Here is a 22,878-nt window from a genome sequence, read left to right as displayed (position 1 = left end):
CAACGACAGGGCATACATAATAATGCAGAGGAGAGTGCTGCGTGTAAGAATTTACGGAGTATTACTAGAATAAAAGGTATAAAAGATAAGAACTTAAAGCCACAAATTGGAGTTTGAAAATGACTCTTGTGGTCTCACTATATTAACCCTCTTTTTCAAGGCAGTAAAAAGGTGTGTAATGAACTGAAAACTTGGCCAAGAGGAACTCTGATAGATAATAAGGCAAAGAAAAACAAGGTTACTTGAATTTGCTTGGAGGTGGAGCCATTAACTTTCGGCTGTTTCCTAAAATCCCAACTCTTATTTTATGTGTTGGTTGCAAACATGCTTTATTTTCCATAAAATTTTTAGGTAAACTCCTTGAGATGTAGAGATGGTCAAAAATTGGTTTCCCCCTACTTCATCATCATTAAAGATTTTTCTGTTTGTAGTGTTCTTGATTCTGGTGTCAGGTTTTGCTTCTCTTTTAGTTCAAAAAGGCTCCAACCAGACTTTATTTTATATTCCCCTGGCTTCATCTTCATCTTCTTCTTCAGACACTAACTCAGATGCAGTAAAGAAGCCAAGTTTACAAGCAAAAGAAAGGGATAGTCCAGTAGATTTGCATTCCCAGGCAGGAGCATCAGTGGATAATGATGGCAGCAGGAAGGAAGCTTTGTCAAATGAAGCAGCCTTTGTTGCTCAGTCCTTGCAAGTACAACACTTTGTGAGAGCTTTTTTCTCTTCAGGGACAGCTTTCTACAGTATCTGCCGCTTATTTTGCCTTATCAATTGCTTTAGAATGATGGCTTAGAAACACAGTTCCTTCTGTGTTTTACTACATTTCAACTTAATATTGTTGATTCTGATGAGCTATAGGGAAATCAAGTCCAAAATTTTAGATTCTTTCCCCTGGTTTATCTGAAGTTTGTGATCACATCTTTGCCTCAATAATTGAGTTTATTCTCCCAAATATGGAAAAATAACCCTATCACAAACACATAATTGATGTTCAATTGGACAACTCCTTATAAATTTTTATATTCTGATCACTCAAAATCTCATTACTTCATTTGGCATTGTTGATTCAGTAGGCATTTTAATCATCAAGATTGGAAAGAGAACATAACAAATAACAATAGAATATCATCACTGTTTTACAATTTGTTTTTTTTTTTTTAATAATTATTATATAAAGAGTTTTAAAAATATTTTTAATGCTCCATTGGTTAATTAAAGACAAATAGACTTATAGTAGTATAATATAGTAGTTGATATTAATATTTTTAATGGTGACTTTAATTTCAATGAATTCAACAGGGCAAAAATGAAGACAACCCAAATATGTCAATTAGCCAAAACTTCAATTCCACCACCTTGAAAGAAAATGAATCAAGAGATCCTCCTTTGAAGCCAAGGAGAAGCAGAGTCAGCACTAATTTGGATAGGCTGGAATATGGTCTCCGAAGAGCTAGAATTGCCATCAAAGAAGCTATAAATGGGAGTCAATTACAGGATCCTGATTACATCCCCCATGGTCCAATATACAAGAATGCCAAAGTCTTTCACAGGTATTACCATATTTCATGTTCTCCTTTTCCATTAAAATTTTTTTAACGTTTCCTTTGAAGGATTTTCGTTACACTGTAATTTCGTTTTATGATCTTAATTATATTGTGACATGATGGGAATCCTTCTCAAGTTTAAAAGTAGTCTACAATTTTCAAATTATTATATATTACTACCAATGAAACATTGAAAAACAGTAGTTTAATTTGTGTTGTTATTAGAGTTTTAGGGGTGACAATTGCTTATTATTAATGAAGTATTTTAATTAAAAAAACTCTCCAGTTAAACTATTGCGGCAGAAAATATAATCCATTTTCGAAGTCAGCAATATGCAAATGTTAAGAGCCATTCATTTAGAATCAAAGAACCCTAACTTAATCTCAACCCAAGCTTCATATTGGCTTGACATTTGGATGCCATAGGGAAGTTATTATCTCCATGCACATGGGTTTTGCTTCGTTAGAGGAATGCTAAATTTGTTCGCATGCTCCAAGTTGATTTATTGGACCACCTCGCCACTCATATGAAACAAGAACAAAGCCCGTTTGGGAAGATTCTCAATTTCCCATGCACAGTTTGGTCAGACGACAAAAATGAAATCCTTTCGTTTTTTGTTTCAAGGAAAGCCCTTAACTTGGAGTCTTGGACGTTGGATATTTGTTTCGTAGTATTGTGGAGATGTTAGTGTTTTCCAACACCAAATCTAAGCCCTGGTTTGTAGCCCAAAGTTTTGAAATCAAGGCAACCTGTGGGTTTGGTGCCGGACAGTAAGACTTGCCCATGTCCAGTTCAAGCCCTATCAGGAATCCAGTAATTGTTGCCGCCATACTCCAGTAACTACCTTACCCTTTTACCCTCTCTCCATTTGCCCATTTATCCAATTTGTTATTTAAATTTTCTTCTTTCCCACAAGAATAAATTAAGCAAGCAGATGTTTCAATTTTGAGGTACATCTGATTAAAATCAGTGTTTCTTTTTATTTCCTGGTGAGGATAGGAAACAATTTCAACGTCATTTTGAGTACTTGGAGAACCTTTTATAGTTTCTATACTGTTGTAGTGCATCCAAGATCCAACTCTAATTTCCAGAATTTTCTGCTGCTTGTTTGCAATGACAGGAGCTACCTGGAAATGGAAAAACAGTTCAAGATATTTGTCTACAAAGAAGGGGAGCTTCCACTATTTCACGACGGTCCTTGCACGCTGTTATACACCATGGAAGGACAGTTCATCAATAAGATGGAGGTTAACAAAAAATTCAGAACCCACAATCCTGAGAAAGCTCATGTATTTTACCTTCCTTACAGCGTCACAAGGATGGTCCAATATATTTGGGTGCGGGGTACGCCTATGAAACGCTTAGGAAGGATCGTCTTAGACTATGTAAACGTTATTGTGGAGAAACACCCCTATTGGAATCGAAGCCTTGGCGCTGATCATTTCATGCTTTCTTGCCATGACTGGGTAAGCTTTTCACCAGGCTTAAATCAGAGAAAAAACTCTGATCCTTAAAAACAATTCCAATGGTTTCTGTCTGAGTACTTTTGTTTTGTTTCAGGGGCCTGCAACTAGTTTTTTCGTTCCTAATCTAGTGAAAAACTCCATTCGTGCTCTGTGCAATGCAAACACCTCCGAAAGGTTCAACCCAATGAAGGACGTATCGATTCCAGAAATTAGTCTCAAAAGCAGTAGGCTACAGGGATTGATTGGTGGGCTTTCTCCATCACAGCGTACAATCCTGGCATTTTTTGCAGGAGGAAATGACGGTTTTGTAAGACCAATACTCTTTAGACATTGGGAGAAAAAGGACCCAGATATTAGAGTTCATGATTACCTTCCAAGAAGAGTATCTTACTATGATCTAATGAGACAGAGTAAATATTGCCTTTGCCCCAGTGGTTATGAAGTTGCAAGCCCCAGAGTCGTTGAGGCCTTGTACAATGGCTGCGTACCAGTGCTGATTTCGAAAAGTTATGTGCCACCATTCAGTGATGTTTTGAATTGGAAGACCTTCTCTGTGACAGTTTCCCTGGAAGATATTCCAAATCTGAAGAAGATATTGATGAGTATATCTGACAGGCAGTATATAAGAATGCAGAAGAGAGTGGTCCAAGTGAGAAGGCATTTCGAGTTGCATGTAATTCCGAAGAGGTTCGATGTGTTCCATATGATACTTCATTCTATTTGGCTTAGAAGATTGAATTTTAAAGTCAGTAATGATCCTGGAGATATGTTGGATTGATGAATCCATAGATTACTGCATTTGTAATGAAATAAGCTTCCACCTTGCTGATGGGTAATGGAATACATAATTCCAGAAGATTCTTTTGCAATTTGATAATGTAGTCAAGTACAATTGCAATTGCAATATATAATACTAAAACTTAGGGACAGTTCCAGACCCTTTATTAAACATAAGATTGAAGAAAGGGAAAAACATCTTCCTGTGGAGAGACAGAAAGTGTCTTGATTTTGATTCATGGAATCAGGGTTCCAACAGACTGCAAAAATTTCTGAAAATTTTAGATACAACCTGGCACGCATTAGCATCAAGTTATGTCAGAACATCCTGTACTCAACTCAAGCATCTATCCGTAATGTCATGACTCCAATCTCCAACCATAATAATGAGATGATATGGATGGCCTAAAAACTTTGGCTGATTCAGCAGTAATTTGGAAACCTGGAATGCATCAACCCCAAAGTAAAGGTGCATGGGATTGCTATAGGCTCAATCTGGTTCCAATTTCTTGTTCCCAAGGACGATGTATGGCTGCTTGGATTAGAGTGGCTAAGCTTCCTACTATTAGCTCGAATAATTTCTCTACCTAGTAGTAACTGCTTTCATTGAATCTGGTGAAACTCGAGATGCTTGTTTTTTCTGTTGTCCGTTTCTCTAAGCAAATCTAGCACAAAATTTTAAAAGCCTCAAGTTGGTGACTACTGCTAGTTTTCAGAATTCCAATGGGTGAAAATAGTCCCAAAGGGAAAAGCACTCTAGTTAGTGATGGACATTGCCTGGAATTAATGCTCAGATTGGGGAGAAATTAGATAAGAGGAAGTATATGGTAAACAGCCACATGAGTTCCAATTTTCAAATGTTTTTGTTGCATTGCTGAGACTTTAAGATTTTAGTCAACAAAACCAATTGATTTTTTTCTGTCAAACCTGGGAACTGGAAGGAAAGTAATGTGCCACGTGGCATGTGGTAGGACATGTGGAAACTCTCTAAGAAAAAAAGAAGTTTGCCAACTTGATCTCTCACAGACACAATGGCAAATTTATCCACCGCTTAATCACATGCAATGGGATTTGCATGCAAGCTTAGCACCTCTTCCTTCATCAGCATGCCTGCCACGCGTCAACTAATAATCTCATTATAACAGGTGGCAACCAATCAGAGTAAACTTTCTTCCCCTACGTGTCATGTTTACAGGATTGAAGCAGATTGCATATCAGATCGATCGCATGCATTTCACCAGCTTAGTAAAATATAAAGAGCCAAAGATCATATATAGATTCCTGGTGAAATATATATAAAATCAGTGTTGCTCTTGTATTATTTGAGTGAGTTCGTGTTTGAGATTTGTTTGAGATTGAGCAGCCATGGCGACGAGGCAAGAGAAGGAGCGAAGAGCTGAGGCGGCAGCGAGACAAGCAGCGGATGATCTTAGGGATGTTAACAGAGAAAGAGAAAATGAAGAAAGAGTTGTCTATAAGGAGGAGTGGGAACATTCGCCACAGCAGCAGCAACAGAGGCCAGGAGTTATTGGGACCGTGTTGAGGGCTGTGCAAGGTACGCTCGAGTATGCTAAAGAAGCTATCGTTGGTAAGAGCCACGAGGGAGAGGATTTCACAAGGGAAGGAGCTGATTGAGGTGAAGAGAAGACAAGGGAGACGAAAGATAATGTCATTGTGAAAGCGAAGGAAACTACAGATGAAGCTTCGAGGAAGATGGAGGAATACTGTTAGAAGATGTGTTTAGGACTGCTAATGTGGATTCATTGAATGTTTCATGTTGTTCCTGTTTTTCTGGTGTTAGTTATTTTTTGTTATTCATGTTGGTGGTCATGGTTTAATCTTAGGATTATGATTTTAGTGGGTAGTTATTAATTAGGCTTTAAATTGTAATGTTTCTGATGTTAAGATATGCAGTAGTGAGTAAAGTTTTCTTTGCTTCAAAAATAACAACATTTTGGTATCAGAGCCTTCTTCTTAAGGGATCTGTGTGTGAAATTGACGCGTCATGAAAGCTGAAGCCAGTTTCTCCGCAATTGCTCCGGCGGTGTTCGACGAAAACAACTACCAAATTTGGGCAGTACGTATGGAGACATACTTGGAAGCTTTAGATCTTTGGGAAGCAGTGGAAGAAGACTATGAAATTCCTGCACTTCCAAACAATCCCACCATGGCACAAATTAAAGCACAGAAAGAAAAGAAGACAAAGAAATCAAAGGCAAAAGCCTGCTTGTTTGCTGCAGTCTCATCCATCCTCTTCACTCGTATCATGTCTTTGAAGTCAGCAAAAGAGATATGAGATTATCTCAAGAATGAATATGAAGGAGATGAAAGAATTAAAGGGATGCAAGTCCTTAACTTGATTAGGGAATTTGAACTTCAAAGAATGAAGGACTCCGAGACGATCAAAGATTACTCCGATAAGCTTCTGAGTATCACAAACAAAGTAAGGCTTCTTGGATCTGAATTTACTGACTCAAGAATTGTAAAAAAAATTCTTGTTACAGTTCCTGAAAGATATGAAGCAACCATCACTGCCTTGGAGAATACAAAGGATCTGTCAAAAATTTCCTTAACAGAATTGCTTAATGTTTTGCAAGCACAAGAACAAAGAAGACTGATGAGGGAAGATACAACAATTGAAGGAGCTTTGGCAGTCAAGCATCAAAATGTGGCCAAAAGCAAAAGAAAGAAGAAAAAGGATTTTGAAGGAAATGGGGCAAGTACTGCATCAGCCAATGCAAAAGAAAAGAATGAAAATCAGAAGAAATCTTATCCACCTTGCCAACATTGTGGAAAGAAGGGTTATCCTCCATTTAGATGCTGGAGAAGACCTGATGCTAAATGCACTAAATGTAATCAGATGGGGCATGAAGCTGTTATCTGTAAAAAAAAAATTCTGCAACATGGTGAAGATGCAAAGATTGCTGATCAAAAGGAAGAAGATCACCTGTTCGTAGCTACATGTTTCTCCGGCATCGAATCAAGTGAGAGTTGGCTTATAGATAGTGGTTGTACTAACCACATGACACATGACAAGGATCTATTCAGAGAACTAAGCAACACAAACTCATCGAAAGTTCGAGTTGGTAATGGCAAGTACATAACTGTGAAGGGAAAAGGAACAGTTGCAATTTCAACTTGTTCAGGTACAAAGTTCATTTCTAATGTATTATATGTCCCTGAAATTGATCAAAACTTGTTAAGTGTTGGACAACTAATTGAAAAGGGTTATAAAGTTGTGTTCGAAGATAAAAGTTGCTTGATTAAAGATGCAGTTGGCCAAGATATTTTCAAAGTAAAAATGAAAGGGAAAAGCTTTGCTTTAAATCTATTGGAGGAGGAGCAAACTGCTTTCCCAATCAAAGAAAATATCATTGAAGTATGGCATAAGAGGCTCGGGCACTATCATCATCAGGGGCTGCTGCAGATGAAATCCAAGAATATGGTAAATGATTTTCCAGAACTTGATAATCATATTCCAAACTGCAAAGCATGTCAGTTTGGAAAGCAAAGTAGGAAACCATTTCCCAAGGCAACATGGAGAGCATCAAAGAAGTTACAATTAATTCATACTGATATTGCAGGCCCACAAAGAACGCCTTCTCTGAAAGGTAGTCTTTATTATGTTGCATTCATTGATGATTTCACCCGTATGTGTTGGATCTTCTTTTTAAAGTACAAGTCAGAGGTGGCTCAAATCTTCTGGAACTTTAAAGCCAGAGTTGAGAACGAGAGTGGCTGTAGAATTCAAACTCTCAGATCAGACAATGGTAAAGAGTACACTTCTGAAGCATTCACTCATTTTTGTGAAGAGGCAGGCATCCAACATCAATTAACCGCTCCATACACTCCACAACAAAATGGAGTAAGTGAGAGATGTAATAGATTCATATTGGAGATGACACGATGTATGCTACATGAGAAGAACCTGCCAAAGCAATTTTAGGCTGAAGCAGCAAATACTGCTGTTTTTTTACAAAACAGGCTTCCCACAAGAGCAGTGAAAGATCAAACACCTTTTGAGGCATGGTATGATTATAAACCATCTCTGAATTTCCTTAAAATATTTGGATGTTTGTGCTTCACTTATGTTCCACAGACCAAGAAAGATAAATTAGATAAAAGAGCACTTCCAGGCATCTTCATTGGCTACAGCTCAGTTACAAAAGCTTATAAAGTTTTCCAGCCACAAACTAGAAAAATTATTATAAGCAGGGATGTGCACTTTATGAAAGATGAAGAGTGGAACTGGGATGATGAAAAAAAGATGGATCCAACCTTAAAAGAGCACAAGCTCAAGTTTCTTAGCATTGGAGACTGGGAGAATGAAATGGTGCATGACAGTCCTATTAGAGGTACAAGACTACTTTCTGATGTTTATCAAAGATGCAATATTACTGTGTGTGAACCTACAAATTATGAAGAGGCCAAGACGGATCAAAATTGGATTGCTGCAATGAAGGAGGAGCTATTCATGATTGAAAGGAATGAAACATGGGAGTTGGTTGATCGACCCCAAAACAGAAAAGTAATTGGAGTCAAATGGGTGTACAGAACTAAGCTTAATGCTGATGGCTCAATCAACAAGTATAAAGCTAGACTCGTGGTCAAAGGATATGCTCAAATACTCGGTGTGGACTACTCAGATACCTTCGCACCAGTTGCTAGACTCGACACCATCAGGCTCTTACTCACTATTACAGCACAAATGAATTGGAAAGTGCACCAATTAGATGTCAAGTCAGCATTCTTGAATGGTTTTCTGTAGGAGGAGATTTATGTAGAACAACCAGAAGGCTATGTTAAGGAAGGAAAAGAAGACAAGGTTTATCTTCTTAAAAAGGCACTTTACGGATTGAAGCAAGCTCCAAGAGCTTGGTACAGCAGGATTGATGAACATTTGTAGAACTTGGGATTTGTCAAAAGCTTATCTGAATCAACTTTATATGTCAAGCACAATGGAGCCAACATTCTTATCATCTCACTATATGTGGATGACTTACTTGTGACAGGAAACAACACAAGTATTGTGGAGAAGTTTAAGCAAGAGATGATGGAGTTTTTTGAAATGACAGATCTTGGATTGATGACCTTTTTTCTTGGAATGGAAATCAAACAGAATGAACATGAAGTCTTCATCTGTCAGAAGAAATATGCCAAGGAGATTTTGAAGAAGTTTAAACTCGAAGAATGTAAAGAAATGATGACACCAATGAACTCAAAGGAAAAGCTCTGTAAAAAAGATGAAACAGAGAAGATTGATCAGGCATATTTCAGAAGCCTGATTGGTTGCTTAATGTTTCTCACAGCAACTCGACCTGACATTTTGAATGCTGTAAGCATTTTATCTCGGTTTATGCATTGTGCAAGTGAATGGCATCTCAAGGCTGCAAAGAGGGTGCTTAGATATGTGAAAGGCACAAGTGATTTTGGCATTAAATACACAAAGGGCAAAGAGATCAAGCTGGTTGGTTACTCAGACAGTGATTGGGGAGGTTCCATTGATGATATGAAGAGCACTTCAGGCTATTGTTTCACACTTGGTTCTGGTGTTTTCTCATGGAGCTCGAAAAAAAAAGAAATTGTAGCTCAATCCACAGCTGAAGCAGAGTTTATTGCTGCAACAACTGCTGTTAATCAAACTTTGTGGCTAAGGAAGATTTTAATCGATCTTAACTTAGAGCAGGAGGAAAGCACGAAGATTCTTGTTGACAATCAAGCTGCCATTGCTATCTCTCAAAATCCTGTGTTTCACGGGAAAACTAAACATTTTAATATTAAATTATTCTTCTTAAGGGAAGTACAGAAAGATGGAGCTGTTGTTCTTGTCTACTGCAAAACAGAAGATCAGGTTGCAGATGTTTTCACCAAGCCACTGCCAGTTAGCAAGTTTGAATTTCTGAGGACAAAACTTGGTGTTTGCAGCTCCTAAAGCAAGGAGGAGTGTTAGAAGATGTGTTTAGGACTACTAATGTGGATTCATTGAATGTTTCATGTTGTTCCTGTTTTTCTGGTGTTAGTTATTTTTTGTTATTCATGTTGGTGGTCATGGCTTAATCTTAGGATTATGATTTTAGTGGGTAGTTATTAATTAGGCTTTAAATTGTAATGTTTCTGATGTTAAGATATGCACTAGTGAGTAAAGTTTTCTTTGCTTCAAAAATAACAACAAATACAAAAACTATGCAGCCCAAAGGCTAAAGAAGTTGAGGAGATGGCAGCTGAAAGCAAGGACACTACAAAGGAAAAGACTCGTGAGCATAAGGAGCATTTAGAGCAGAAGTCCAGGGAGGCATCAGAGCAGGCGAAGGAGGCATCAGAGAAAGCGAAGGAGTTAGCTGAGAAGGCAAAAGACACTGCCATTGGAAAGGCTGGAGAGTACAAAGACTATGCAGATGAGAAAGCAAAGGAAGTCGCAGAGAAGGCGAAAGAGGTAAAGGAGACCACAAAGCAAAAGACAGCTGATTATGCTGATTACACCACTCAGAAGGAAAAGGAGACGAAAGACTCTGCCGCCCAGAAGGCGAAGGAAACAAAGGACACAGTAACTGGGAAGACAGCTGAGTACACAGATTATGCAGCGCCGAAGGCAAAGGAGACGACAGACTCTGCAGCCCAGAAGGCGAAAGAAGCAAAGGACAAAGTAACAGTAAAGGCCGCTGAGTATAAAGATTATACAGCTGAGAAAGCCAAGGAAGCAAAAGACATCACATCGCAAAAGGCTTCCGAATATACGGACTATGCGGCACAGAAAACTAAGGAAGCAAAGGATACAGCAGCGGGAAAGGCGTCTGAATATAAGAACTATGCAGCAGAGAAAGCCAAGGATACGACAGCTGAGAAGACCAAGGAAGCAGCAGAAAAGGCAAAACAGGGGACAGAATATGCAGCAGAGAATGCCAAAGAAGGAAAATATGCTACTGTGGACAAGATGAAGGACTACACAGATTATACTGCTGAGAAAGCAAAGGAAGGTAAGGATACGACAGTTGTACGCTAGGGGATTTGAAAGATTCTGCTGCTGATGCTGCTAGGAGAGCTATGGATTTCCTTACTGGGAAGACTGAAGAAACGAAGCAGAATGCATCAGAGACTGCAGAGAAAACCAACGTGATGAATCATATTTATCTCAACTTTCTCTCTTTTTGTTCCTATTCACTAATACATACGCAATGTTGCTTAAATTATATAGGAAAAGCTGAGTGAAACAACGGAGTCAACTAGACAGAAAATGGAAGAAATGAAGCTGAGAGGGGGCGACTACAAAGATGAAGCTGGAAGGAAGGCTTATGAAGCTGGATGCAATGACATGAATGGTGAAGGGCGTCAAGGCGTTTCAGAGGATATTGTGATCAAAGTTGAAAATACCCCACCACGAGCAATTGCTGCTACCCTGAAAGCATCAGATCAGATGAGTGGCCAAACTTTCAATGATGTTGGGCGTATAAATGAGGAACGCATTATACGTGTGGACCGCTCAGGCAAAACCAAAATGTGATCTTAAACTCTGCATATACCCTTAGTTAGTATAGAGTGATCTCAAACCAAAATGGGTCGGTTTTTTTTTTTTTTTTTTTATGGTTTTGCTTCTGCTTTTGTATCTTTTTGTTATGAAGTGCTTTTTTGTTGTATGACGGTTGATGAATAATTGGAATGTTTAAACAAAAACCACCCAAAAAGTAATCTAGCTATCTTTAGTTTGCGTGCGTTAGTTTCTTTGTTACTAGTTTTTACTGGATTTTTACTAGATTTTATTGAGTATGAATGCAAATTCGGCTTGATTTTCCAATACATATATTTGAATGCAATTTCAGTTATATTTTGTAAGAAAAAAATGTTTTAAAAGAATTACATGTACTCTGCATAGATTCGGGCTCAAAACTAGTCTATGCAGTAAAACTGAAGGAGCAGGCTTCTAGAAATGTAGGAGCGAGTCCTAGCTAGAAGTAGTTGCTGCCTTGGAGGATTTTCGACCTAAACTGGAGATCTTCGGCTGGTTAGAATCTGCACTGACGGCAATATTCCCCATTGCAACCTCCATTGCCTCCCTCTTCTTTTTCTCATAAATGTGAGCATCCGCAGCTTGGCTTTGTGATGATGACCCTGTTGGCTCTAAAAGTCGGGGGCCTGCGTTGATCCATGGATGAAGAAGGCACTGAGCAGCACTCGTACGCTTCTCAGGTATAAAATCAAGGATGGAAATCAAGATTCAAGAAGTCAGTCATGTCATTTACATCTTGCTCACCGTCGTTTTTTCTTTTCAGGGTTCTCGAGTTCAAACCTGCTCCATAGCACTTATAGAAGAATTTTAATATACATATTTTGCAAGTCGAAATAACATTTTTCCTAAAAGTCTATGCTTTTCTTTAGGCATTTTTAACTACAAGTTCAATATAACAAGCAAAGAAAATCAAATATTTTTATCCCTGTTTATAGCCTCTCTTTTCTTTTTCTTTTGCAGATGCGCTGAATTATTTTTTTCCTTTCCAAGAATAAGGAAATAAATTATTTTAGATTTTCAAGTTTATTACAACCTTCAAAGATTGAATGCCACATCTTGAATGAACTTCCATCAAAAGAAATTGAAAAACTCAAAAACAAACACATGCATAATAAGTGGTGCAAAAACCATAAAAGAGATAACAGCATTATAAAAAAAAAACCTCATCTCTGACAAAATTGTCGCCGCCATGAGGATCAATGAGAACATCACCCGTTGCAATCTCAAAATAAATGCAAGCAAATGACCAAAGGTCTGCTGACGTAGAATATTTAGATCCCAGGATCACCTCAGGACACCTATACTCTCTTTGTCTGAATGTCATTTGTAAACTGTTTATATGTCCAAAATGCATTCCTAAAGTCAACTAATTTGCACTTTAAGTCAACCGATGCCAAAAGTTTCCGCCTTGTTGAGCGGCTTCCTCTCTTAGTACCTTGACTTGCTTGACCAGTATCCTTTGTACGATCAGCATCAGGCAATCTATTGGCATTGCCAGAACTAGTGGGATGTTCTTCAACATAATCCACAATTGTTGTAATAATCAGGTTCTCCTCTTTTCTTTGTTCTTTATGACCATCCATTTGCTCTTATTCTCTATATTGGCTATCCATCTTTTCCTTGCAGTGTCTGTGAACAGAAGGTCCTAGGATAGTGAAACTTGCGTTTATCATCAACTATACATGATTTGATATGTTGTATTTTCCACAAGGGTGATGTATCATGTTTTTCATAGCCAATTTATATAGCTTGTGGATAAAATTCTTTATTCGGTAATTCTGCACAAACATATCTATCAAATTGATTTTCAGATAAAATCTTGTTTCCTTTTTGTAATAAGATTAATGTATGGGCATGGGGAAATCCTTTTCTTTTAAAATTCAATAATATGTACATGTGCTGCAACTTTTTCAAATATTTCTTTCTTGAAAAGTTTATCTTCCAGCTCTTGCAATTTAGCACGAAATATTTTAGAAGTCAGATCTGGTTTATCTTGAGCAAGTTGACCTTCTTTGAGCTCATCTGTAATTTACTTTTATTCTGGATTACATATCATAATTATAAAAAGATTTGGTTTCCCAAATCGTTGGACCAAAGTCATTGCATCTACGCCACATGTCTCTCGGGCCACCAATAAAACTTGCAAGAAGAACCGTCTTCTTTATATGATTAGATATTATGAAATAAAAAATAGTGAAAATAACAAAGTATTAATGAAGAAAAAATGTTAGGATCTTTTTCATAAGAAGTTAATAGTTATTGAGGATTTGATCGAATGAAATAATAAATTTATTGTGTAATATCTATACAATTTACAATGATTTCATTGTTAATATATATAAATTTTTATAAATAAATGTAATTTTAACATAATTAAATTCAAAATATAATTTCAATAAATTTGGTTTCACCTTGAAAGAATTCACGATGCTTAACTTTTCTTCTTGATTTATAGCCAAATTTGATGAAGGAAATTTCAAGCAGTCAACAGACAATTTTTCCGATGGAGATGAGCCAATCACCTTGTCTGCAAAGAAGACAAGATTTTTTTTCACGAAAAGACAAGAAGATAAATATGCATAAATTTTACACAAAAAATCGCATAAAAGTTTTTATTAAAAAAAAAAAACTGTTTGATCTCTAATTTGATCAAAGCTTTTTAATGATAATAACATTATGCATATTCTTATAATTATAAATGATCAATTTAGACCATCACTAAGCATTTTTAGAACTTACCACGTTTATTGGTTCATGTTCTTTAAATTGTTCCTCCTTCCTTGTTTTAATATATTTATCTTTTAAATTCTGTTTTGGAGAACAAAACAGAATTAAATCTACAAATGCTTGATTCTTTGCTTAACAAAAGAAAAGGTTGCATTTTGATCTAGCTTCAACCTTTTGGCTTATCAAGAGCTATAAAATACCATAGGTTATATGATCCATAAAATTATAGTTTGAACATGTTAAATTATTTTCAACTGTTTGATCTAGTAGTTAAGACAACCTTAAAAAAGACATCTTATTTAATATAAAATTCTGTCCCCTTAAATGATTAAAAAAAAAAAAGATTAAATTGTCAACCTTTTCATATGATTATATGCCAAGTCCATTTTTGTAGCAAATCAGCAGTATAATTATGCAGTTAATATGATGAACAGGGAATAAACAACATTAAGGAAACAACCAACACCAGGGATGGATCCAAGGTAGGGGCAATGGGCCGGCTGCCCCTACTAAAATCTTGAAAATTAATTTTAATCATTATGAATTTATCTAAAATTTTAATGATTCTTGTATTTTGCCTAGAGTAAAATATAAAAAAAAAAGAAGGAATTACTAAAAATAAATTCAATTTTTTTTTTTGTTTTAGACCTATTAATGGTAAAAGAAATATTTAAGTGTGAGTCTTTTATAATATTAAAAAATATATTGATGTTTTTAAAAAATTGAGTCGGTTCATAATATAAATATAAAATTATTATATCAATATTATTGATAGTTAATATAATAAATTTGCTCCTGTCAAGCATAAATCTTAGATCCGTCCCTAATTAATATCATATACAAATACGATTTTTTAATGTTATATAATATATGATTTAATTTGAATTACTATTTTTTCAATTTTGATTTTTCATAAATTTTAACAGGTAGTTGGATGAATTAAATTAAAGTTCGATTGATCTTGCAAAGCTAGTGACAGAGGCAAATATACCTTGGATGAGCTGTTGTGATGATTCATGCACTTGATCTTCTTCTCTATAATGCCCAAACCTCTGCAACCCAATTTCCCAACTCTCCAATCATGTAATTCTACAAAAAATTTTCAAACATTATATTTGTATTTAGTTCAACAAAACATCCCAAAAAAACTTTTAAGATAATATTAATAAATACATACGATTAAAGTTTTTTCAATATCCTTCAATCATAAATATTATATTTCAATTTTTAATCATATTTTACGATCAAAAAACTTATCGAATCAACAAAATTAAAGAGCAAATTTTCAAGTTAAAATGCTGTTTTTTTTATTTAAAAGATCTTAACACATATTACCAATAAGTTTCTCAGGATTTTTTTTTCTTGGTGGATTCAATGATTAAACACTTTTAAATTCATAGAAAAAAAATTTAAATTAATGAAATTTAATTAAAAGTTAATATCATTTGCAAACTTACCTTAATAAGGGTAGCAAAAAATCTGATATTAGTGTAAAAAAGAAGATTTCTTGCATATTTAACTTTTTATATTTATATTTAATATGAAATTCTTTTTTGTGAGTAATTAAAAGTCTAATAATAAAAAAATGTTTAAATTACAATTTATCTCAATCAAAATATAATAATAAAAAAGTTATTTTAATTAAAATTTATTAAAATTTTTACAAAAAAATATTTTAAAATTTTGGAGTTAACAATTTTATATACAACTTTTATATAGATAATATAAGGGTTATTTGTTCATAACCCTTGATATACGTTACATAGCAACATCGCTAGGGTTTTTAGGTTCCACAAGAACAGAGGAGCTGCAGCCATGGTTCTCAAGTACGTTCCTTTTTCTCTTCCTCTATTTTCTTTTAAATTATTTATAAATCATGATTTAACGATCTGATCTTGAAAACCCATTTCTTTAATTTCTGGAAAAACGGAAAACCCGTTAACGGACAGATCTGCCTTCCATTTCATTTCATATCGCCCTGGATATATGATTATTGATTTTCTTTTTCTTTTGTAAATTGAAAATTAGTTTAGATTTTGGCATCATGCTAATGGATATTAGGCGGTGATATTTAATTGGTTTAATTAATTATGTAATAATCTAGTGAATGGTTAAGCTCGTGTGTAAGGATATACGAGATTTGGCTTAAAATTAGCTTGTCGAAATTGCTATTATCTATTGGCTTTCTTGCATTATGCTAAAAGTTTGTATTTTGATCTTCCAAAAACCTTCACTTGATTGTGTTATGTCGCCATGTTAGGACGGAGCTTTGCCGGTTTAGTGGTGCCAAGATATACCCAGGGAAAGGCATCAGATTTGTTCGTTCTGATTCTCAGGTAAATTTGCATGCAATTCTGATTTGAAGTGGTTGATATTATGTTATTGTGGTGTTAATAAATTGTCTTCTGCATCAATTTGTTTAGGTCTTCCTCTTTTCCAATTCAAAATGCAAGAGGTACTTCCACAACCGTCTGAAGCCATCGAAACTTACATGGACAGCCATGTATAGGAAGCAACATAAGAAGGTGAGTGTCAGCTTTGGAAACTCAATTTCATTTCAAAAGATTGCCTTTCTTTTCATTTTGCTTGCCTGCAGCATTTGAAGTAATTGCTTCTAGGTTGTGAGCTAAATCATGTTTGCATGATTGGGTAATAATAACTTCCTTCTATATTTTACAGTTTTCATGCCCACTCTCATATTAGTTTTTATATTGTATATATACATTTAGGACATTGCGCAAGAGGCTGTGAAGAAGAGGAGACGTACCACAAAGAAGCCTTACTCCAGATCCATTGTGGGTGCCACCTTAGAGGTTATCCAGAAGAAGAGGAGTGAGAAACCAGAAGTTCGTGATGCTGCCAGGGAAGCTGCTCTCCGGTGTGTGGTTTTTCATTTTACATATGAGTTTGATCTTTTCTATCATCTCTGTCATAACCAATTTTGACTTGTATCATGCTGTGTATTTATGGAAATTTTGAAATATTTCCTGTCCAACTGTTGTGCAGAGAAATCAAGGAAAGGATCAAGAAAACTAAGGACGAAAAGAAGGCAAAGAAAGCAGAAGTAGTTGCAAAGCAACAGAAGGCACAGGGCAAGGGTAACATTCCCAAGGGTTCTGCACCAAAAGGTCCCAAGCTTGGTGGTGGTGGTGGAAAGCGCTAAGTTGCTAGGTTATTATCTGTTTTCCCCCAGCCAGAGAAATAGGTAGTATTTTCATTTTGAAGGTATTGTAAGGACTGAATGGCCCTGTTGGTCACGTTGTTTTCGCTTTTATGCTTATCATATGCCATGAACTCAGTGTTGAAGTTAAGTGATCAAGTAATTTTATGGATTTTGACTCTTGTTTTTCAATCAAGTGTTGAATGCCATTGAACAGCCCTCTTTTAATAATCAAGCTTGACACACAGTCTGCTGTTTCCATGGTACTCTTATCCTGTTTATAATGTTTTCTTTTACCCTCCATTTTCCATTATGGTTAAGATTCGAGGCTGTTCTGTTAAGGTTCCCCTAGGTGTATGCTATAAGCTGTACACAGTAATATTTAGGATGAGTTAGCTGCTTCAGTGGTTAACGTTTTCTTTTGTTTTGAGGGACTTGATGCCAGCTTTTGGGAAAGTGATTCATATATGTATTGACCTGGAGATGAGATGACTTGGAACTCTTTTTCGGATTTATTGGGAGGGTTGAAGTTTATGATATTGCTTAATGTAATTGATCGGGCATCTCAATCTCTTCCCAAGTTAAAAGGTTTGGTGGTGTTGTGAATATCAGCAAGGAGAAAGAGTCGAGCTATGTATGAGGTTTTGATCTTTTTATATCTAAATATCTGCCAAAATCTTTCAGGCCATAGCTTAGTCATTCATTTCTCTTCCGCAAACTTCTAATAAAAAACTGTTATCTTTCAATGGTCAATCATTTAAAAGTATATGGTGCAGAGAACGGTATCATTGTTTCCTACAATATCAAGTACCATATTATTGGTTGTTAAGATTACTTGATTTGTTTGATTGCCATATATATCATAAAAAAAATGGTAGGAAACGGATATTTTACGTCATCATATGTTTTTTCTATTCAAATTATATTCCAAAGCAATCATTTTATGTGGGAGACATCCAGATTTCCAGACGTGGCACCAGAAACAAGAAAACTATAATCAACCTTATTCATGCAAAGTATTTCAAGCTCTTTGATCCAATATTCAGCAGCCTTTTGGCTTCTTAAACATAGTAGTGCATATATATGATATACTCTCATTGATGTTATGTCTAACTCTCCAACTATGTCCCCAAAAAGGGGATGATCACTACATCTCCCTGATCTTTACTAAAACTATTAAGCTAGCTCTAAGACAACTTGTTCTAAATTATAAGCCGACTAAGCTAAATTAACGAAGTCTAATAAAGATTAAGTAGTTCATTAGGGATAAGAAGGCAACTGCAAACCCCAGTAGGGAGATGATACTGGGTTATACTCGTCCACATTGAAAAGATAGTTGCATTCAGCGATCGGAAGATGGTTGTTTGCTACTACCCTTGGCTTGTTATAGCTGCGAATTGAGGTGCTTTCGACGGTCTCTTCCCCGGAGATTTCTGTGTAACCTGTGGAGACTTGGTTTCTTTTCGCCTGTTCCCGGAGCATACCTTTCAATTTCATGACCTGCATCAGGGGGTGAGGGCAAATGGAAATTATAGTGAGTGCAAGCATTCAATATTTATTTCTTTCTCAGCTTATTTAAGAAATCTGTATTTCCATAGAAAGAGAAAAACAAAGTATATATAATGATGTACACCAAATGCTCCCAAAACTGTGCATGAATCATGCATGGAAAGAGAGAGTTTTGAAAATCTTTTCTAACCTCGTCTTGAAGCTTATTCTTTTCCCTGGAGATAACATCAAACTCCTGTTTAAGAGCATCATATAAGCGCTCAAGCTGCTTAGCTTTCCATCTAGCACGCCTGTTTTGGAACCAGACAGCAATTTGCCTTGGTTGGAGTCCAAGATCCCTGGAAAGCTTCATTTTCCTATCAGGCTCCAACTTGATCTCTTCCTGGAAACTCCTCTCCAAGGAGTCTAACTGACCATTTGTCAAACGCTTCTTCTTCCTTTTATTGTTGTAGCTGTTCTTGTCCAAGGCTGGAGCCAACCCATGAGCTGCCTCTGCTAATCCTGGATGCTTCATCTCCATACCTTACAAGAAGAAGCAGCAGATATCAAAGCATAATTAGGATTGTGTAACTTAGCAAATAAATATAGATGGAAAGAAAGAAACAGTTCAAAATTTAGCATGGGAAGGTTGTAGCTTGAATTGAATTCTTGTTAATTTGTTGAAAGCTGCTTCCAAACACATGAAGAAAATGAAAGAAAAATAAAAGACAGAATGGTGATTGAGGGGAGGGACTATACCTGGATATTGATCATAGTTATAGTTGTAGAGGAAGTTAAGAGAAGGTTCTGGTCGAGAAACAAAGGTTCGTAATGTGCCATTCCAATCCATTTTTTACTTGTGTCTCTCTCCCCCTCCTTTCCCTTCAAATCCAACCAAAATTTATCAGTATCTCAAAGACTTCCTCTCTTGGGAATATATCAAAGGGTTTCCTTTCTTCTCTATACTTGTCTTTTGGGGTGCAACAAAGTGAATGCGTGAGAAGGGCAGAAAACACTGTAAGGGTTTTCTCTACTTCATTTTTGGGGGTGCAACAAAGTTTAATGTTTAGATTTAAAGGGAGAGAAAGACAGAGATAGCTGGACTTTTGTCGGTTAGTTAGACAGACATAGGTCTCCATCTGGTCCCAGAAACCTGCCTCTATGAAATTGACATTATGCCTTGGCTTTCTCACGCCTTGTCCTGACTCCTCCCCACCATATACACCTCTACTCCCTCCCTTTCTTCCTTCTTCATTCTGTAATCTTTATCTTTGAATATTATTAAATTTAGATGTTGCTTATAAGGAGGTGGTATTAATAGCATATAGAGAGTTGTAAGAGAAAATACTGGTGAAAACTGGAAGGGCAAATGAGGACATAATATAGATGAACTTGATGAAGTTTTAATGAATAAATAAAAATTAAAATTAAAATTAATCGAGTAAAATTTAAAAAATTTTTAATAAATTTTGATATATTTATTAAATAAGTATTTTTAGCAAAAATATTAACAAAATTTTTATTATTGAATAAATATCAATCAAATTTAAATTATAAATAATATTTTTAATATTTTTTTATAAATTATCAATCTTTATATTAAATCTATTGATCTATCGATTTGAATCTTTTATTAAAATTTTTATTTACTTATTGTTAATAAAAAAATTTTCGAATATTATCTACATAATTTTATATAAATTTTGTCCTAACCTTATAAGGAGGTGGGATAACATCAGTACACAAAAATCTGCCACCTCTTACCACATGCATACAACTATAAAACACAAACCAAAGCAGGAAAAATTTTTAAAAAAGAAGAGTTGGACTCATCCTATTGTTTCACCCTCCCTGCACCCAAACCAACTTTGCAATGAGAAAGAAGAAACCTGTCTCCTTTTCTCTCTTTGTACTTTTGTCCTGATGGGTTGGCTTGGATTTGTTGAATAGTCTTCCTGCCATTGAATTGAATGAATTGTGCGGGGTCAGGCCTAGCTATGATCAGCTCAGACGGATAGACAGAAAAGAGAATCTTTCCCAAAACAAAAACGTGAAGGACTTTAACGGTAAGAAGAGATGTATATCAGTATATGATACCATTGATCCCAAAATACTGAAAGAGATGAGACAGAATTGTCCCTTTCTTCCCTATTAATTATATAAATAAGATATAATACTAAGAGAGCCATATATATAAACAAGTTTAACAGAGTTAAAACATATGGATTTGTGCTTTAAATGCTTCTGTTCGGTCCTTTTTGCTTGTTCAAATAGAAAGAAACTTGTAATTTTCCCCAAAAGGAGGCACAAGAACTTTTTCATTTATCCAAAGAACAAAAAAAAAAAAAATTAAGTACATCTAATAATCCAAAACACAATGTGATGATACCCTAATATAATTCATGATTTAAAATTTAAATAATAATTATATTTAAATTTAATAAAATTAAAAAAATATATTTTATATTTATACAATACGTATATAAATCGTGAAGTTTATTCTTAAAAAACAATTTAATCTCTAATACTAAAGTCACAACCTCATATTAATACTTGCATATAATTTTTTTTTCTGTTGTTCTCACTCTTTCTCAACTATCCCTGACAATTGATTTTGCCTCCAACCAAATGAAGCATTGAACTCCAGAAAACAGCACATGTACATTATATATATATGCACCAAGAAAAAAAAAAAATCAAACTGATAAAGCTGACACTTGTTGTCTTAAAAACCAAATGGGAACTTATCTCATTCAGAATCCACAGTGCTCATTTATATTATTAAAAAAATAAGATCAATCCAAAGATTTTAATTTCAATTTGATACATATTTGTAATCTTTTTACCTCGATAGTCATTTTTAAATTTTAAAAATGAAAAATCTTTCATAAACAGCAGATATGTCAGTAAGCTACATGCTAATAGGCTCCAAAGTTGAACTTCAGAGGTACAGCCATTAAAGCTCTCTAGCCAGCATTTTAACTTTTCTTCATTCATTGGATGATGAGTACTATCATCCCAATGAGGCACGAATCCAGAATTTATGAGTAATGAGAATAAATATTTTTAAATTAATTTAAATTTTTTTATTTAAACATAAATTAATATAAAAAATTATAAATAAAACTAAGATGAATAACATATTTTATGTACACGAAAATTTTTTTTTTGCCATAAAACCAATGTTTGTATAGTTAAAATTAATTATATGATTCTTAATAAATATAACCTAAATACTATTTAAACAAATCAACTTTCAATATAAAAACACATATATTAATTTAATAAATTTTTTTTATATAAAATTCTTAAGGTTGAAATAATATGTGAAAGAATAATATAAAAATCAATACATCTAATTTTATTGTTCACTTTTAATATGTCTAATTTTATCATTTACTTCAAATGGACAAACATATTTTATTTTTTATTCATTATAATTTGAAAAAAAAAATATCTTTTTTTCTTACAATGAAAAGAAAAATAAAGATATAAATTTAAATAGTTTTTTTAATTACTTCACATATTATATATATATATATATCTTGTGTTAAAGAAATGGTTAAAACCATTTTAATACAAGCTCTAAGTTTCACTACTCTTATAAGATCATCTTATATCAATTTTAAATAAATTATTAAGAGGAATATGAAATTTAATAATTTCAAATTTTCTAGAGTAATTTACTTTTTTTTCATGAACTTATATATATAAATATATATTATAACAAAATTGTTTAGCGTTCAAAAGGATCATTGTTCAATTATTAGATAAACAATAAAATATTTTCTTGTATGAGTTTTAATTTAGTGGGGGTAAATTGGAGAACAATATTTTTAATGAGGGTCAAATTTTAAATTTTTAAAACTTTTGAGATTTTTTTTCAATAAACCTAAAAAAAATTTAGAAACTCAGCGGAGGCAGCTGCCATTCTGACTACTGTGTACGTCCGTCCCTGATCCCAATGTTTCCTTTTCACCATCGACCTCTGAAATTCTACTGAAACATCTCAGTCTGAAACTAGTGATTCCTACATCATTTTGATTTTTGACACACGCATGAAAAACATTGAAGCCTGAAAAAAAAAAAAAAAAAGAAAAAAAAACTAGAAAAAAACCCAACCCCTGAAATAGTTTTTCATTTACTTCAAAGCCCAGACAATTCCTTAACAGTACTTTCTATGTTAGGTCCTTGGCCACCCTCATCCAAGCTCA

At 34.7% G+C, this 22,878-nt stretch overlaps 4 protein-coding genes across 5 annotated transcripts; 3 read left to right on the top strand and 1 right to left on the bottom strand.

The window, feature by feature from the left end:
• The first annotated feature begins 170 nt into the window (after positions 1 to 170).
• LOC111296614 (putative glycosyltransferase At5g03795) lies at positions 171 to 3,958 on the top strand. Of its 2 annotated transcripts, none has more exons than XM_022891011.2 (4): positions 171 to 706; positions 1,300 to 1,550; positions 2,666 to 3,011; positions 3,106 to 3,958. In XM_022891011.2, exons 1-4 carry the CDS (start codon positions 374 to 376, stop codon positions 3,787 to 3,789), a joined length of 1,614 nt encoding a protein of 537 aa, XP_022746746.2. In that variant the 5' UTR covers positions 171 to 373; the 3' UTR covers positions 3,790 to 3,958. The 2 variants fall into 2 exon arrangements, with proteins under 2 accessions (XP_022746746.2, XP_089597477.1); XM_089741351.1 differs by having other exon boundaries at positions 194 to 694; positions 3,106 to 3,927.
• A 1,062-nt stretch (positions 3,959 to 5,020) lies between these two features.
• Positions 5,021 to 11,401, top strand: ECP63 (embryonic cell protein 63). The gene is given in 4 exon segments (XM_089741354.1): positions 5,021 to 5,456; positions 10,159 to 10,777; positions 10,780 to 10,898; positions 10,981 to 11,401. Coding segments are annotated over 4 exon segments (1,347 nt in total). The 5' UTR covers positions 5,021 to 5,153; the 3' UTR covers positions 11,287 to 11,401.
• Positions 11,402 to 15,713: 4,312 nt separating this feature from the next.
• Positions 15,714 to 17,368, top strand: LOC111297223 (large ribosomal subunit protein eL24-like). Its single transcript, XM_022891873.2, has 5 exons — positions 15,714 to 15,842; positions 16,277 to 16,352; positions 16,440 to 16,541; positions 16,746 to 16,894; positions 17,023 to 17,368. The coding sequence occupies exons 1-5, from the start codon at positions 15,832 to 15,834 to the stop codon at positions 17,177 to 17,179; spliced, it is 495 nt and encodes a 164-aa protein (XP_022747608.1). The 5' UTR covers positions 15,714 to 15,831; the 3' UTR covers positions 17,180 to 17,368.
• A 927-nt stretch (positions 17,369 to 18,295) lies between these two features.
• On the bottom strand, positions 18,296 to 19,661 carry LOC111297222 (putative homeobox-leucine zipper protein ATHB-51). The gene is made up of 3 exons (XM_022891872.2): positions 19,424 to 19,661; positions 18,876 to 19,207; positions 18,296 to 18,676 (listed from the first exon to the last, which is right to left on the bottom strand). The coding sequence occupies exons 1-3, from the start codon at positions 19,512 to 19,514 to the stop codon at positions 18,437 to 18,439; spliced, it is 663 nt and encodes a 220-aa protein (XP_022747607.1). The 5' UTR covers positions 19,515 to 19,661; the 3' UTR covers positions 18,296 to 18,436.
• Between the last annotated feature and the right edge of the window lie 3,217 nt (positions 19,662 to 22,878).

This window comes from Durio zibethinus, chromosome 12 (assembly GCF_047325235.1).
Source record: "Durio zibethinus cultivar Kanyao isolate XHJ-2024 chromosome 12, ASM4732523v1, whole genome shotgun sequence".
Lineage (NCBI taxonomy): Eukaryota > Viridiplantae > Streptophyta > Magnoliopsida > Malvales > Malvaceae > Durio > Durio zibethinus.
This window is presented reverse-complemented; position numbering and strand designations above follow the sequence as displayed.

What these genes read in the sequence shown, in the direction of transcription:
- LOC111297223 (XM_022891873.2), top strand. An exon ending in TTGTTCGTTCTGATTCTCAG is followed by an intron (nt 16,353 to 16,439) that starts GTAAATTTGCAT and finishes CAATTTGTTTAG; the next exon opens with GTCTTCCTCTTTTCCAATTC. An exon ending in ATAGGAAGCAACATAAGAAG is followed by an intron (nt 16,542 to 16,745) that starts GTGAGTGTCAGC and finishes ATATACATTTAG; the next exon opens with GACATTGCGCAAGAGGCTGT.
- LOC111297222 (XM_022891872.2), bottom strand. Translation starts at nt 19,514, where the DNA reads ATGGATTGGAATGGCACATTACGAACCTTTGTTTCTCGACCAGAACCT. An exon ending in TAACTATGATCAATATCCAG is followed by an intron (nt 19,208 to 19,423) that starts GTATAGTCCCTC and finishes TCTTCTTGTAAG; the next exon opens with GTATGGAGATGAAGCATCCA. An exon ending in AGAATAAGCTTCAAGACGAG is followed by an intron (nt 18,677 to 18,875) that starts GTTAGAAAAGAT and finishes CCCCTGATGCAG; the next exon opens with GTCATGAAATTGAAAGGTAT.
- LOC111296614 (XM_022891011.2), top strand. Translation starts at nt 374, where the DNA reads ATGGTCAAAAATTGGTTTCCCCCTACTTCATCATCATTAAAGATTTTT. An exon ending in CCTTGCAAGTACAACACTTT is followed by an intron (nt 707 to 1,299) that starts GTGAGAGCTTTT and finishes TGAATTCAACAG; the next exon opens with GGCAAAAATGAAGACAACCC. An exon ending in AATGCCAAAGTCTTTCACAG is followed by an intron (nt 1,551 to 2,665) that starts GTATTACCATAT and finishes TTGCAATGACAG; the next exon opens with GAGCTACCTGGAAATGGAAA.